Source organism: Cryptomeria japonica, chromosome 2, assembly GCF_030272615.1.
Source record: "Cryptomeria japonica chromosome 2, Sugi_1.0, whole genome shotgun sequence".
NCBI lineage: Eukaryota > Viridiplantae > Streptophyta > Pinopsida > Cupressales > Cupressaceae > Cryptomeria > Cryptomeria japonica.
The window spans coordinates 93,246,449-93,259,699 of NC_081406.1; the positions used below are offsets into that span (position 1 = coordinate 93,246,449).

The 13,251-nt window shown below is 33.7% G+C and overlaps 1 protein-coding gene across 1 annotated transcript; it reads right to left on the bottom strand.

Moving 5' to 3' along the window:
• Positions 1 to 9,009: 9,009 nt before the first annotated feature.
• Positions 9,010 to 13,036, bottom strand: LOC131051501 (pectinesterase). The gene is made up of 2 exons (XM_057986061.2): positions 11,725 to 13,036; positions 9,010 to 9,969 (listed from the first exon to the last, which is right to left on the bottom strand). The coding sequence occupies exons 1-2, from the start codon at positions 12,818 to 12,820 to the stop codon at positions 9,272 to 9,274; spliced, it is 1,794 nt and encodes a 597-aa protein (XP_057842044.2). The 5' UTR covers positions 12,821 to 13,036; the 3' UTR covers positions 9,010 to 9,271.
• Positions 13,037 to 13,251: the final 215 nt, after the last annotated feature.

Genomic DNA, 13,251 nt, shown 5'->3' on the forward strand with positions numbered 1-13,251 from the left:
GTTGTTTAAAAACTAATAGATTACTTCATGTCAATTGGATATGAAATGATTAATAAATACAGCTTTCACATGCTAATTTTATACTCTCCAACATAATGATAATAATTAAATTATATTTTACAATCGGCTAATCATTGCACCTTTGTTTTGGTGCAAGCGCTAGTTACTACTATCTTATGGGGATAACTATGGTTCTATATGATTTGTGTATGGTAGAGAGGATTGAATTTCATTATTGATTTTTGTTTGTGGTTATCATATAATAGTATGTTTTAGTTATGGGATGAGATAGTGAAAATAAATCTAAATATCATAAAAAAATTAAACATTCTTTAACATGAACATATATCTTTGAATGAAGGATCTTCACTTAAAGTTGGTATCGTTGTGACCTTTGAATGTAAGAACATTTGGTTGAATGTAGGTACCTTTGAATGAAGGATTTTTTAGTTTTTAACTATTTCTTGTTCAAAATACTTTATGGAAGGGACCATCAAATGAAGATGGAAAAAATCTATTCAAATTTGCCTTCATTCAAAGGTCCTTTTAATACTACCCTCTTGCTTCTCACATAATTTTTTAGAAGAAATTCAAAAAAGAAACGATTGGACCATTAAAAAAGTCATCATAACTTTAAATTTTGGAAGACCATATTCCTTAGAGTAATATTTCCAAGAAGCATCATCTCTTATTTGTTTTATTAAATTATATGTATTTTATATCTTTTGATGAGTCTAAGTTTTTTTATCAAGCACAAAATTTTATATTCAATACATGTAGAAAAATAGAAAATATAGATTCTTTTTGGAAAATGTGTGTAGACACCTAAAATTGTCCTATCTAATTAAATAAATGTTTTTGTTTATTTAATTATTTAAGCCTAATTCTTCTATTAATTAAAAGAATCTTTATTTATTTAATTAATTCATTTATCCTCTTCTAGCCTTATTTCTCATTTAAATAAATACTTTTATTTATTTAAATTATCCTTTATCTAAATTAAATAAATCTCTTATTTATTTAATTGATCCCACTTCCTCTATTAATTAAATAAATTCTTATTTATTTAATTAATTCATTAACCTTTTCTACCTATGACACATGTCATTCATCTCTTAATTCGTACACTACCTACCCTCTCATTATTTTCTTATTTCTTTTACCTACCCTCTAATCCTAGCTGGCCATTTATCTTTTACACCTCTCAATCTTATCCCTCCATTTCTAAAGTGTCTTCTATATAATGAGATGCTCCCTTCATTATCAATCCTACTAGCACTCTCAAGCATTCTAGCATTCGAACTTTCATATGCGATCAAGCCTACTTGTAACCACATTTTCGTTCTTTGTTGAGCTCTTGTGCACACATAAAATCTAAGAGCAAATATATCAAGCAAGATCAATGGAGATAGGAAGAATGGAGATCCAAACCCTATTGGACATGTGATGCTATAATCTTTATGATTTGTTGATTTGCATCGTCTTAGGTAATCTTCATATGTTATGGTGGATCTTTGTTGTTGTTAGGCTAGGGTTTTATGGTTGAATCTATTCAGTCTTTCAATATTGTTGTTTCCATTTTTACCATAAACAATGTGCATTCCATATTGATATCCTTGTTTGAACAACACATAATAATCTAGATATATGAAAAAGAAAGTTAGGCACTGTAGACACCTAAAACTTGCACAAGTAATTAAATGAATTTTATTCATTTAATCATCATTTATTCGCCTATTAATTAGACTAAGGTTTAATTAATATCCCCATTCTTCCAAATTAGCCTACTAATCAAATTAAACACTTGATTAAAATCCATTTCTTCTAGCCTAACCTATTAATTAAACTAAGGTTTGGTTAAGCCCCCTTTAGCCATTTAATTGAATAAATATTATTTAATTAATTAAAATCCCTTTTCCCCTTTTAATTGAATTTACATTTGCTTAAAAATCCCTTTGCATTTAAATAAATCATTATTTATTTGTCAATAGTCCTCCTCACTTGAAAAATCCTACAAATGCAAGTTGCATCCCTTTTGGCTATAATAAATCTTTTTATTTTATCTAAAATGCCTATTTTCCTCCACTTGCATTCTCCTACATTTTTCATTAGCATGCTAACATTCTTCTAGAACCTCTTTAACCCCTCATTAATTAGCCTAATTCTTCTAATCATGTCACATCCCTAAATTTGGGGGAGTCACTTCTCCAAATTTGGAAGAAAGTCTTCTAAATGTGTTGAAGACTTTACCTTCTCCAACAAGTTAACTTGTCGAGTCTTCCAAACTTGTAAGGTTATCTAACTTTCAACAAGTTAACCTCCAAAGTCTTCAAAGCGAATTCAATGCCTCTTACAAGACATCATCCTAGCCCATGATGGTTGTCCCTTTGGCCATCCCTCAACTTTGCACAAGAGTTTACCTCTTGGACAATAGCATGCTCCCTTGGATAATGGCATTATCCAATGATGTTATCTCTTGAGGTTACCCCTAATGCTTACTTAGCATCCTCTCAAGCCATCTCAAGGTGACATTTTTCAACTTGGGATTGGATTGAATTCCTCCCATGGATTGATAACTTTTAATCCTAGACCTTGTTGAGATTGCTCAATCTCAACCATCCATTTCTCTAGTTTCTCTATAAATAGAGCCCATTTTCTTCAATCTAGAAGATCTATCCAACTTTATGCATCTTTATTATAGTTGTTTTTATATGTTATCAAGGAGCTCTCATTGTGCCTCTCTCAAGAATTTAGGCCATCATAATTGTAAATGTTTAGATCATATCATGTGTTAGATTAATCATTTAGCTTAATTGCATATCATTTCCATAGCATTTTAATCTTCATCTTAGCTTAATTAGATCATTTAATCCTTCAATTTGGAAACACACCTCCATTTCTCATATCATCTTCATATCAATAGTTTTGATCATCTAATCAACTAGGATCTTAGTTGCATCCATTTAGATTCTAGTTCATCTTTCAAATCTCGTTCTTTAGGTTGTCATCTTAAAGATTAAGTGCTCTTCCAAGTGAGGGCCACCTTGAATCTTGAAGATCCTTGGAGATAGAGGACAATGAGACGATTTTGAGAGGTTTAGATTAACTAACAAGCTTTGTTGATTTTGATAGATCTAATGCAATTTCCAATTGGTGTGCTTGTCTTGTTTGTGTCTCTTGTGCAGGTGCAAAAATCTGAGCATACAAGCACTATTAATTAAATTACTCTAAATTATAATTAATCTAAAATGAAAAAATATGTGACAAAAATAATGAAAAATGTGCATCTTAGATAGTAGTGCTAATGATATACATTTACGAAATGTGCATCCTAGATAGTTGTGCTCTAGAAGTGTTCTCTATGTTGGTGATATTTGATAGTATTTATAGCACTCTACATTTCTCCGCATTTCTGGTTTTGATGATGATATCTTCCATTATTTTGTTCATGTCTTTATCTTTGTTATTCTTATTTGGGTCATGATGATGTGCTACAGAGTTGTGGTTGTGGATATGTTCCTTCTAGTTTTGATTAACCTTGAAGTTTTCATTTTTGCTTTGGTGATTGTGGTGCATGATTAACATGTTGTTTTGATCATGTAGTGCATTGTGGTGTGGCCCACTTCTCATTCTTTTCCACCGCAAGAATGTTTAGTGTAGACCTATTTCAAATTGTGTTCCGACAAATTCCTTGGCCGACTTGAGAAACTTCTTATTCAAGAGATTAGTATAAATAAAGGATGATCATAATGAAGAATCTATAGAAGCGAGTGGATTGAAAAAGAAGATTTTTTTTCTGTGATGTTATGTGAAGTTGTGGTTTCTGTTGTTGTTGTTTGGTACCAGAGGTAGTGAACCAAAGGTTTCTTCTAACATTATAATGTTGTGGTAGTTGTGCTTCAGTGGTGGATTCCTTCTTCTGGGTAGTGAGCCCTCTTTTTCTAGTAGTTTTAGCTAGGCAGTGAGCCACCCTTTGTAAAAATCATCTTAACCAGTGTCAACCCACCACGTGTTTCATAATTAAAAATTAGCATTCTCTATGTTTTTTCCCTTCTTGGGTTTTACACGTAAAATCTGGTGTTTCTTGTGTATATTTCATGTGTGTGCTCTCTCATGCTTATATCTATTTATGGTTAAGTAATCAATAATTTGTTTACTAGATCTATTTTTGTGGAATAAGTAAAATATTTTAATTGACAACTGATTCACCCCCCCCCTCTCAGTTGTCTGAGATATTCAATAAACATTATATAAATTTTATTACCATCCATATCACATTGCAATTATAATCCATCTTGTTATGAAAGGTCTAAGGCTCATTATTATAATTACTATAGATGGAGGAAATGTGCTATCAGAATCTCAAATTCTAGAGCATTCCAATGTCCCACAATGAAGTACATATAAATCACACACACATGCAAGTTGAAAATGAAAAACACAATTATCTACTCTCAAACATATGCATGCAACCACAAATCTAACTCCATTGCCCTCCTATTCCTCAAGATTTTGTATTCAAATAAACATGGTTCTCAGAAGCACACACAAAAGGCTATGAGGAAATGGAGATTAAAATGCAAGATGAACAATTATCCCAATCTAAGATATTTGAAAACTAAAAACAAATATAAAACTAGAATGCAAGGAAATGATAATATGCTAGAGAATGATATTGCCAGCAATAAACTGCATGCAAAATGGATGATCCCCAAATGAGGTAGAGAAGCTATTTAAATAGAAGTTCTCTGGGTGGATCCAGATTATGGGATGAATGTGGGACACAAGATGCTTTTGAAATTTGTAATTATTTATCCTACATGTGTGAGGTGGATGTAAATGGGTAAAGGAGAAAGCATAAATGAGTAATGTAAATGCTTATGCATATATTTGTGAAAATGGATGAATAATATTATAATTAAATATATAAATGATAGATGATAAATAAATGATAGAATAATAATAGTATTAAATTTATATAGATGTAATATGAGATAATAATAATATTAATAATGGATAAATGATAATATAGATATTATTGATGATATATAATAATATTAATGAATTAATGATGGATATATGATAAAATAATAATAATAATAATATTAATGATAATATTACTAATGGATAATAAATGATAATAGATGGAATAATGCATGAAAATGAAGTGGATCCACCTGGGATTAGGATGATAAATTTTATGTGTCTACAATTACAACTTGGGACTCAAGTATCCTTCATAATCAATATTAGCGCAAGTGCACCAAGATGGGGGACCAAAAGGGAGTCTTAAGATGCTACTTTTTTCTATAATCAACAAAGTCTAAACTTTGACAAGAAATTGAAGATAATTTCCCACCCTATCTCTCCCCATCTCTAGATCTCTCGCTCCCTCCCTTTTTACCTCACTACCCATCCTTCCTTGTCTCATTACTTACCTCTCTCTCCTCCTCTATCCTTATCACTTCTATCTTTGCTCCTAGGTCTCTCACCCCTCTCTCCCCAATATCTAGGTCTCTCACCTCTATATCTCTCTCTTCTCTATTTATTTCCCTCCCTCTCCACTTCTCCCCCCACCTCCTCACCCATCTTTATTTCTTTGTAAACTTCTCTCTCCCTCACTTCTCTACCTCTCCCCCCTCTAGGTCTCCTAGTCGCTCCATGCCTACCTCTCCCTCACTCCCTTCTTAGCCCTCTCTTTCTCTTTGTTCTTCTCTCTTTCATTTTATATCTTTGTTACCTCCCTTGGTCATCGCCTCTCCTTCCCTTATATAGGGCTTAGGTAATATGATATAGGATATAGGGTTGAGGGTATTGGCTTAGGGTATTAGTAATGTCATATATGCTCTTACATATCTTACATTATAGATGTATTCCCACATAACCTCATAATACATATTATATGAAGTAGAATGTGTAGGTCAAGTGAGGTTGGATACGAACACACAAACAAAACAAAAATATTAAAAATTTAATCCAAGCACTAAAACTTCTCAATTAATTATCAAATATTTAATTTATATCCACATTATATACAATAATTAATAACAAGTACTAACTTCACTATATAAATTGTGCACTTCATTTAAAAAAACAAACAAACAAACAAACAAACAAAAAACTCCAATATATTAAGCCTAGTCTTTTCAATTTATTTATTTTCAACCCCTTCTTAAACAAACTTGTTGTAATAAAGTTAATAATTGTTAAAACTACATATGCTATTATTTTGCTTTCCTTACTTTATGTTCTATGTGGGGATTATTGGAGGCAATAAGTAGTATACATACATCAAAAGAAAGCATGGGATAAAGAGGGCCCACTAAGAGTGCTAAGCAATATTAACTTTAATGATTTTGTCAACTTATCTAAACAAATATTTATTATTCATGCGTGAATTTTGTACAATCTTTATCATTAAAACCATAAATGAAGAAAACACTTGCATATAATTATATTGAATAAAAAAATCCCTCTTCAAATAATTAGTAATTCAATATAAGTTCAAATCTTAAAAAAAAAAATGGAATAAAAAACAAAATGCATAAAAATATTTGTAGAAAACAACCCTGGAAAAAGCATGAGACCTCGCGAAACGTGCAAAGCATGACAATGACGTAAAGTAAGGCTAATGTAATACGATATGATTTATCAGCTTAACGCGATTCCTTACACGGATCCAGGTGACACATGGCATATTCACTATATTGTAAGACCTAAACTATACTTAGACCAAAGAACCACATGGATGACATCGAAGTTGGATAAAGTTCTTGTACACAAATATTCTATGAAACCATTCATGTGCCCAAAGACAAAGGGTGTTTTGGAGGTAGGTAAAAGAATCTGATTGACAAATGGATGAAAATAACTAGTTAGGACTATAATGGTTCAATGGCTATTGAGTATACATTGTTAGACCTATCAATATATTAGTGTTCATCACAAAACATAGCCTTTATATCAAATAACATTCTTTAATCCAATTTTTTCACATTAGAACTTGAAAAACAAAATTATAGGTGAGAAGGCATAAAAGATACATACCTAATGAAAATATATAGAAAAGTAATTAGAAAAATTGGTTCCCCTATGGAGGGTAACATATTATCAACATCAAGATTTACAGACTATGATTACATCCAATAAGCTGATATATTAACTTTGCTTCATGCTTAAAACTATTCTACTAACAATATATCAACTATTATTTAATATTGGATATACAATATAACTTCAACTTTCTCCTGCTTGAACTCTAAACAGGGCTCAAAGGCAAAAGGTAGTAAAGAGAGTTTGCATTAGAAATCCTCATTGGTGTGAATAGATCTCACTCTTCATTGGATCTCTCAAAAGTAGAAGCAAGTTAAACATGGTCAAATTTCTAGCTACTTGTGCGTCATTTTTGGGCTTAGAGTTCCATTTCGTGATATATGGAATTGGTTTCTTATTAAATTGAAAAATAAACATTGTATTTGAGATAGCAATTTTTTGTCATTAGCTGGCAAGATTTAAGTTATGAATCATATATTTTTAGAACCTTATGTGTATTACTCGTTTGTTAGATGCGCTCAAAAACATGATATGAATATTTATTGAGGTTCAAAGTTTAAATATGTTGTACTATTATATTGTTATAGTGAAGTTCAAAGTTTCAATTTGGTGTACTATTGTAATGTTATATTTTGGAGTAGTCGCTACCTATATTTCTTACTTCTTTGTGACAGATTATATGTAGTACTCATTTTCATGTAATTTAATTTACTTTTTCTCAACTAAAATATGAGACACCTCTTTTTAATCTAATAAACACACAAATAATACAAAATATAAAAATAACCATAAAAATTATATAATACTCAATCCCAACACTAATGTTTTTTAATTAACTCATATTTAATTTTTATGCATGAAATGTATATAATAGATAGAAATAATAAAACTAAACTATATAAATAACTAATGCACTCAATATATTATTTTATATATATATATAACTAACATAGTAGTCTCATCCATGTTCAAGTACTTTTTTTTCCAAAACCCCTTTAATTTGTTTATATCCAACACCTTAGCAAACGAAGTTGTCATAATAAAGTTAATAATTGTGCTCCCAAAAGCAAACGAAACTTTATAAAAAATATGTTTAAAAATTTACTCTCCTTACTTTATGTTCTCATATTGTTGGCATTGGTGGAGGCAACACGTGGGAAATATACATCAGGAGAAAACGCGGGATAAAGATAAACAGGACCCACTAAGAGTGCTAAGCAGTGTCAACTTTAATGGTAAAAATAATATATTTCAGTAGGTAGTAAAAGAATACATTATAAAATAGGGATTTCATATTTTCTTAAAATCTTATATAGTAATTTCAAATCACTTTTAATTATTTACAATAATTTATTTATTAATTCTTTTATTTAAAATTAAGATTTTAAGTCTACATCATCAAATATGATGTCATATCAACATTTTTGTTGTGGAAGTGCTCAGAATGATACTAGAAAAATTGATTATGCATTAAGTCATGTTTTATTGGTATGGTGATGTGGCATCACATTATTTGTTTCTTTTTATGTCTAAAAAACATTTCATTCAATTATAAGAATCATGATCAACCCTAATAACTTAAATATCAAAACTACTAGTACTATATTCTCTTGTTTTCTTCTCTTCTTCCTCGTTTGTAAGGTATGCATGCCTAGTTTGTAGTAAGTTAGGCGCCTCTTGCAAGGAGTACAAGGTAGTCTTCTACAAGCCATCTCTAGACCCATATACAAACCACCTGATATTGTGGACTATAAAAAGAAATTTCTTCCTTTTTTTATTTTTTTTTGAATCATAGAATTTGATCCGAAAGTCAAAAAAATAAATTAATAAATTTAACATTATGACTTTTATTGACAATTTATTACATTATTCTACTAATTATGTTGCTGTAATCATGACACAAACTATCATAATGTATAAAAATCTTGAATAAAAAACAACACCAAAAACAAGAAATTATAAAGGAACTTTAAAAAATCTAATATTTAAGAAATTGTCCATACAACAAACTAAATAACACTTGCAAGACATTTTTCCACGCGCTTTTAAATAACGAGCGGTATCAAAATTATATCAAACAAACTGGATCACGCGCCACATACAAACCATGACAACGACATAAAGCAAGATTGATGTGATACAACATCACATTAACTGCTACTAATCTGATATTATATATACCATAATCTGCTTAACGCGTTTACTGGTGTCACATTATCTATGGTGTAACGCTTGAACTATACGGAACACCGACTGATGGCAACCATTTGTCACCTTCTATGAATCGATCCACTGTAAACTGGCCGGCCTCCGACGAACTGTTAATAACACGGTGACCCGGCCATTTTACCCGCTGAGTAGTATCACTACGGGGACCGCGGTTATTGTATTCTCCATAATACAGTGTGCTTAATCCGAAGGTCCCGTTCCATTCAAGCCAACCAACGGGCTGAATGATGTGATCCAGGTGAGAGTACATGAACACAGTGCGAGAATACTCCTTCCATGGCCTCCCCAGATAAGTTTTAGTCGAGCTATTCCCACCAGCCTGATCAAAATCTGCAGTTACTGTGCAGTTGTGAATGACAATGCCTGTGTTCTGATTTGGGTCCTTCCTGCCTTGAGCTGTATAGATTATCATCTGGTTTTCTAATGGCTGCCGCCCGTACAGATTGCAGTTCTGGAATACTACTGCGGCGTTGCCGAAGATGAAGTCCACGGTGCCGTAGATGTCGCATTCACGGTAGAATTGGCGGAGCGTGTGGACGTAAAGGGTGTCCTGGTATCCCTTGAAGCTGCACCTGTAGAATGCTGAGCAATCTGACCCCACGCGCAGAGCTACCGCTTGATGGTTTGATGGGCCCGCTGTGTTTTCGAACGTTATGTCGCGGGCCATGAATCCTTTCCCTGTTACAGCTGCAATGGTTTTTCAAAAGCACGAGATTCAGTTTGGTTCTGTCAAATCAGAGTGGAAAGTTATATGAGGTACAGTTAAAAGAGAGTGTAGCCCATATAAATCAAATGTAAAGCTGGAATTTAGAAAAGTGATTGAAAATTTCTATTAGATGTTCAGGCGCAAATGACTGGAATACCAATGGTGAAAGGTTTCTTCTAAACTGTTGTGAAACGCATCTAAAACGTGCTGTACACCAATTATTTGAAGCCGCTCCTAGGCTTACTGGCAAGGGCTCTTTTCGTAAAGGTAGATTCTTCCTTGGAGGTCAGAAAAACTGTTGCTTTTACAGAACTTGTACTAACCAAAAGAAATTATAATCAGGGGAGAGATTCTTATAGTGGAGTATAAAAAAAGATGGATCAGAGAATGATTCAGAGAATGATTCAAACGGTGATGTAAAAAAGCACTCACACAATTGAATCTAGAAACTAGACAAATCAATATTTTCTATTTCCTCAAGCAATTTATTTGTCAGGTCCCTTATTTATAAAATTTGTTTTTGGGTTCCACATTCTCAAATATAATGCCACATCAAAATGTTTTTTGTGTCAAGGTGTCCAAAATGACCCAAAAAAACTAAGACCAATAGCTTTGCACTAAGTGGTGTTTAATTTATGCATTGACATGGCATCAAATAATTGCTTTTTTAATTTAAGAAAACCATTTTAGAGATAAATCTCATTCATGCTCCATTAAAAGATTCATTTGACTCATTTTGGTCAACTCACTATAGGAGCCTACTCCTCTATAGGGCCTTCTCCCCTAACTAAGACTATAATTGTTAGCACGGACAAGACTCAATGGCTATTCAATATACATGCCTATCTACTTTTCAAAAATTAGGGCCAATATGACTCCATTGTTATTGAAAGAGATTTTAATTTGGGAATAAATATCTTATGCCTATTTATGTGCTCCACTAAGAAGCTCATTTTGATCAATTCTTATATCCACTATAAGAACATGTCCAATTATACGACCCTCTCTTCTATTTAAATATTCCACTAAAGAGTTCACTTTGATCAACTCCCATATCCACTATAACAACCTGCTCCATTATAAGACCCTTTCCCCTAATCAGAATTATAGTTGTCAGCATTAAAACAACTCAGTGGCTATTCAATATACAGGCCTATCTACTTCTAGGAAGTTAGTGGTAGCATGACTCAACTGTTATTAAAAGAGATTTTGGTTTCTCGACTTCCTTGTTCTTAATAGAGATTAAAACAAAAGACAAAGTTCAAAGGGTACTAAGCAGCTAATGCCATATGACCCTAATCATCAGACATCCCCAAAATGACATTTTTTTTCACTCTGAATACAAACTGAAGAGATGGCAAGTTGCCTGAACCAGACCAGCCAAATCCTCCCCACCCAGAAGCATAGGGCTGCCTGGAGGGCTGGAGTCATCCTCCACAGACAGCCAAGCCCCTGGAATTCTAGTGTTTCTGGTTCTATTAAGAACATCAAACCCAGAAGGAAGATGACAAATAGCATGGGAAGAGCTTAATCAACCTACACATATCACCTGTCTAGGTTGGGATAGAGCTCTTTGTAAAGGGCAAAGCAATCACTTCTACCCAAAATATTAGTAATACACTCTAAGCTTGCTAACCTTATTCAAGTTAATCTTACTTTCAATAACAATCTCAGAACGACGGCGAGACAAGATTCAAAAACAAAGTGCTGTAATTGTAAAGTAAAAAAAGCCATACCAACAGTTGCGGAATGGAATGTTGTGTGATTGGTTCCTTTGACACTTCGACTGCCGGTAATGACAGTTTTACCTTCGCCGTCTCCAATGAACGTGAGAAAATGCTTACGTTTATGTACCTCAACGTTCTCTTTATACACTCCTGCCTTCACATAGATTACAAATCTGGTCGTGCTCTTCTCCGGAGCAGCCTCCACAGCCGCCGAAATGGTAGTAAAATTGCCGCTCCCGTCCAGAGCAACCACAGCATTAGCCGTCATAGCAACACCATTTACCTGCAAAAGCCGTCGATCTCCCGCCGACATCCACGAAGGAAAACCTTCCTCATCACTTCCCACAAAATCCTCTGCCAAAAGACGGCGCCGCCGATCAGGAACCGAATCGACAATCCCAAGCATTTGCTTTGCTTTATCAGTAATGTTACCCACCATGGCAAGTGAGTTGCTCACCAAATGAGACACATTATTTAGGCTGCCTTTCAAGTCTTTTTTGAGATTCCCTTTGCAGAGCGTGAAGCCCTCCATGCAAGTGTCCTGGTTAGTAATGGCGGCGCTCAGCAGAGTCTCCAGGTCGGCGGTGTGCTGCGGGATCGACAAAAATGTGGTGTTATGCAAATCAGAGAGCGTATCATGGAGCTCGTCCAACGTGTCATCATACATTTCTATACAATCTCTGAGGGCTCCATGTTGCCTGAAGTCCAGATCGGGGCTAAAAAGGCTGCGCGTGCGTGCCTTCTCATTCTTGACGGCTACAATGGCCACGTTCACAGCGGCCTCCAGGATCTCCATATGACCGGCGTTACTGGCCAGTCCCCCATAGCTCGAAATACTGGAGACACACAGTTCTGGATAGAGCGTGCTGCTGCAGGCGTCTTTCAGGACATTTTGAGTCGATTTCCACCGTCTGACGTGATATTTTCCCACATTGTGGTCTCTTTCAATAGCATCCCTATTGATTCCCACTGCGAGAAAGATAACTGTAGCAACTATGAGTGCAGAAGCCATTGCAGTAACAAAGACTGCTTTAGTGATTTTCTGCCTGCTGTGTTGCTCTGTTCCGCCATTGAATCTTTCACAGCTTACATTCAGAGACCCCATTGTTTTACAAAACCACTGCCCCGAGCGTCGTCGCTCAGAGCCAGAACAAGAAAACCAAAAGCTAAGAAGTATGACTCAACTCAGGCCAAGATGGGAATGTTTAATTGCAGTTTTGGCTCCTCTTTAACCCGTCAGGCAAAGCTGCTAAGGTACGTTTGGACGTATTTGTAAATGCGGGTGGTACCTGTTTTTTAATGATAACAAATTTCTGCAATCTATTTAGAATGTCCGAAACCTGTCAAAGCACATTTCATAGTGTTTTTAATGATTCCAAATTTTTATAATTTATTTATAATGCCTTAAAAGCTATCAAAGTATATTTGAAAGTGTTATTAATGATGAAATGTCTACAATCTATTTATAACATCTTAAAGTTGTCATAGGCCTAATATATTTAAAATATCAATTTTTTACAATTTATTTATAATGAT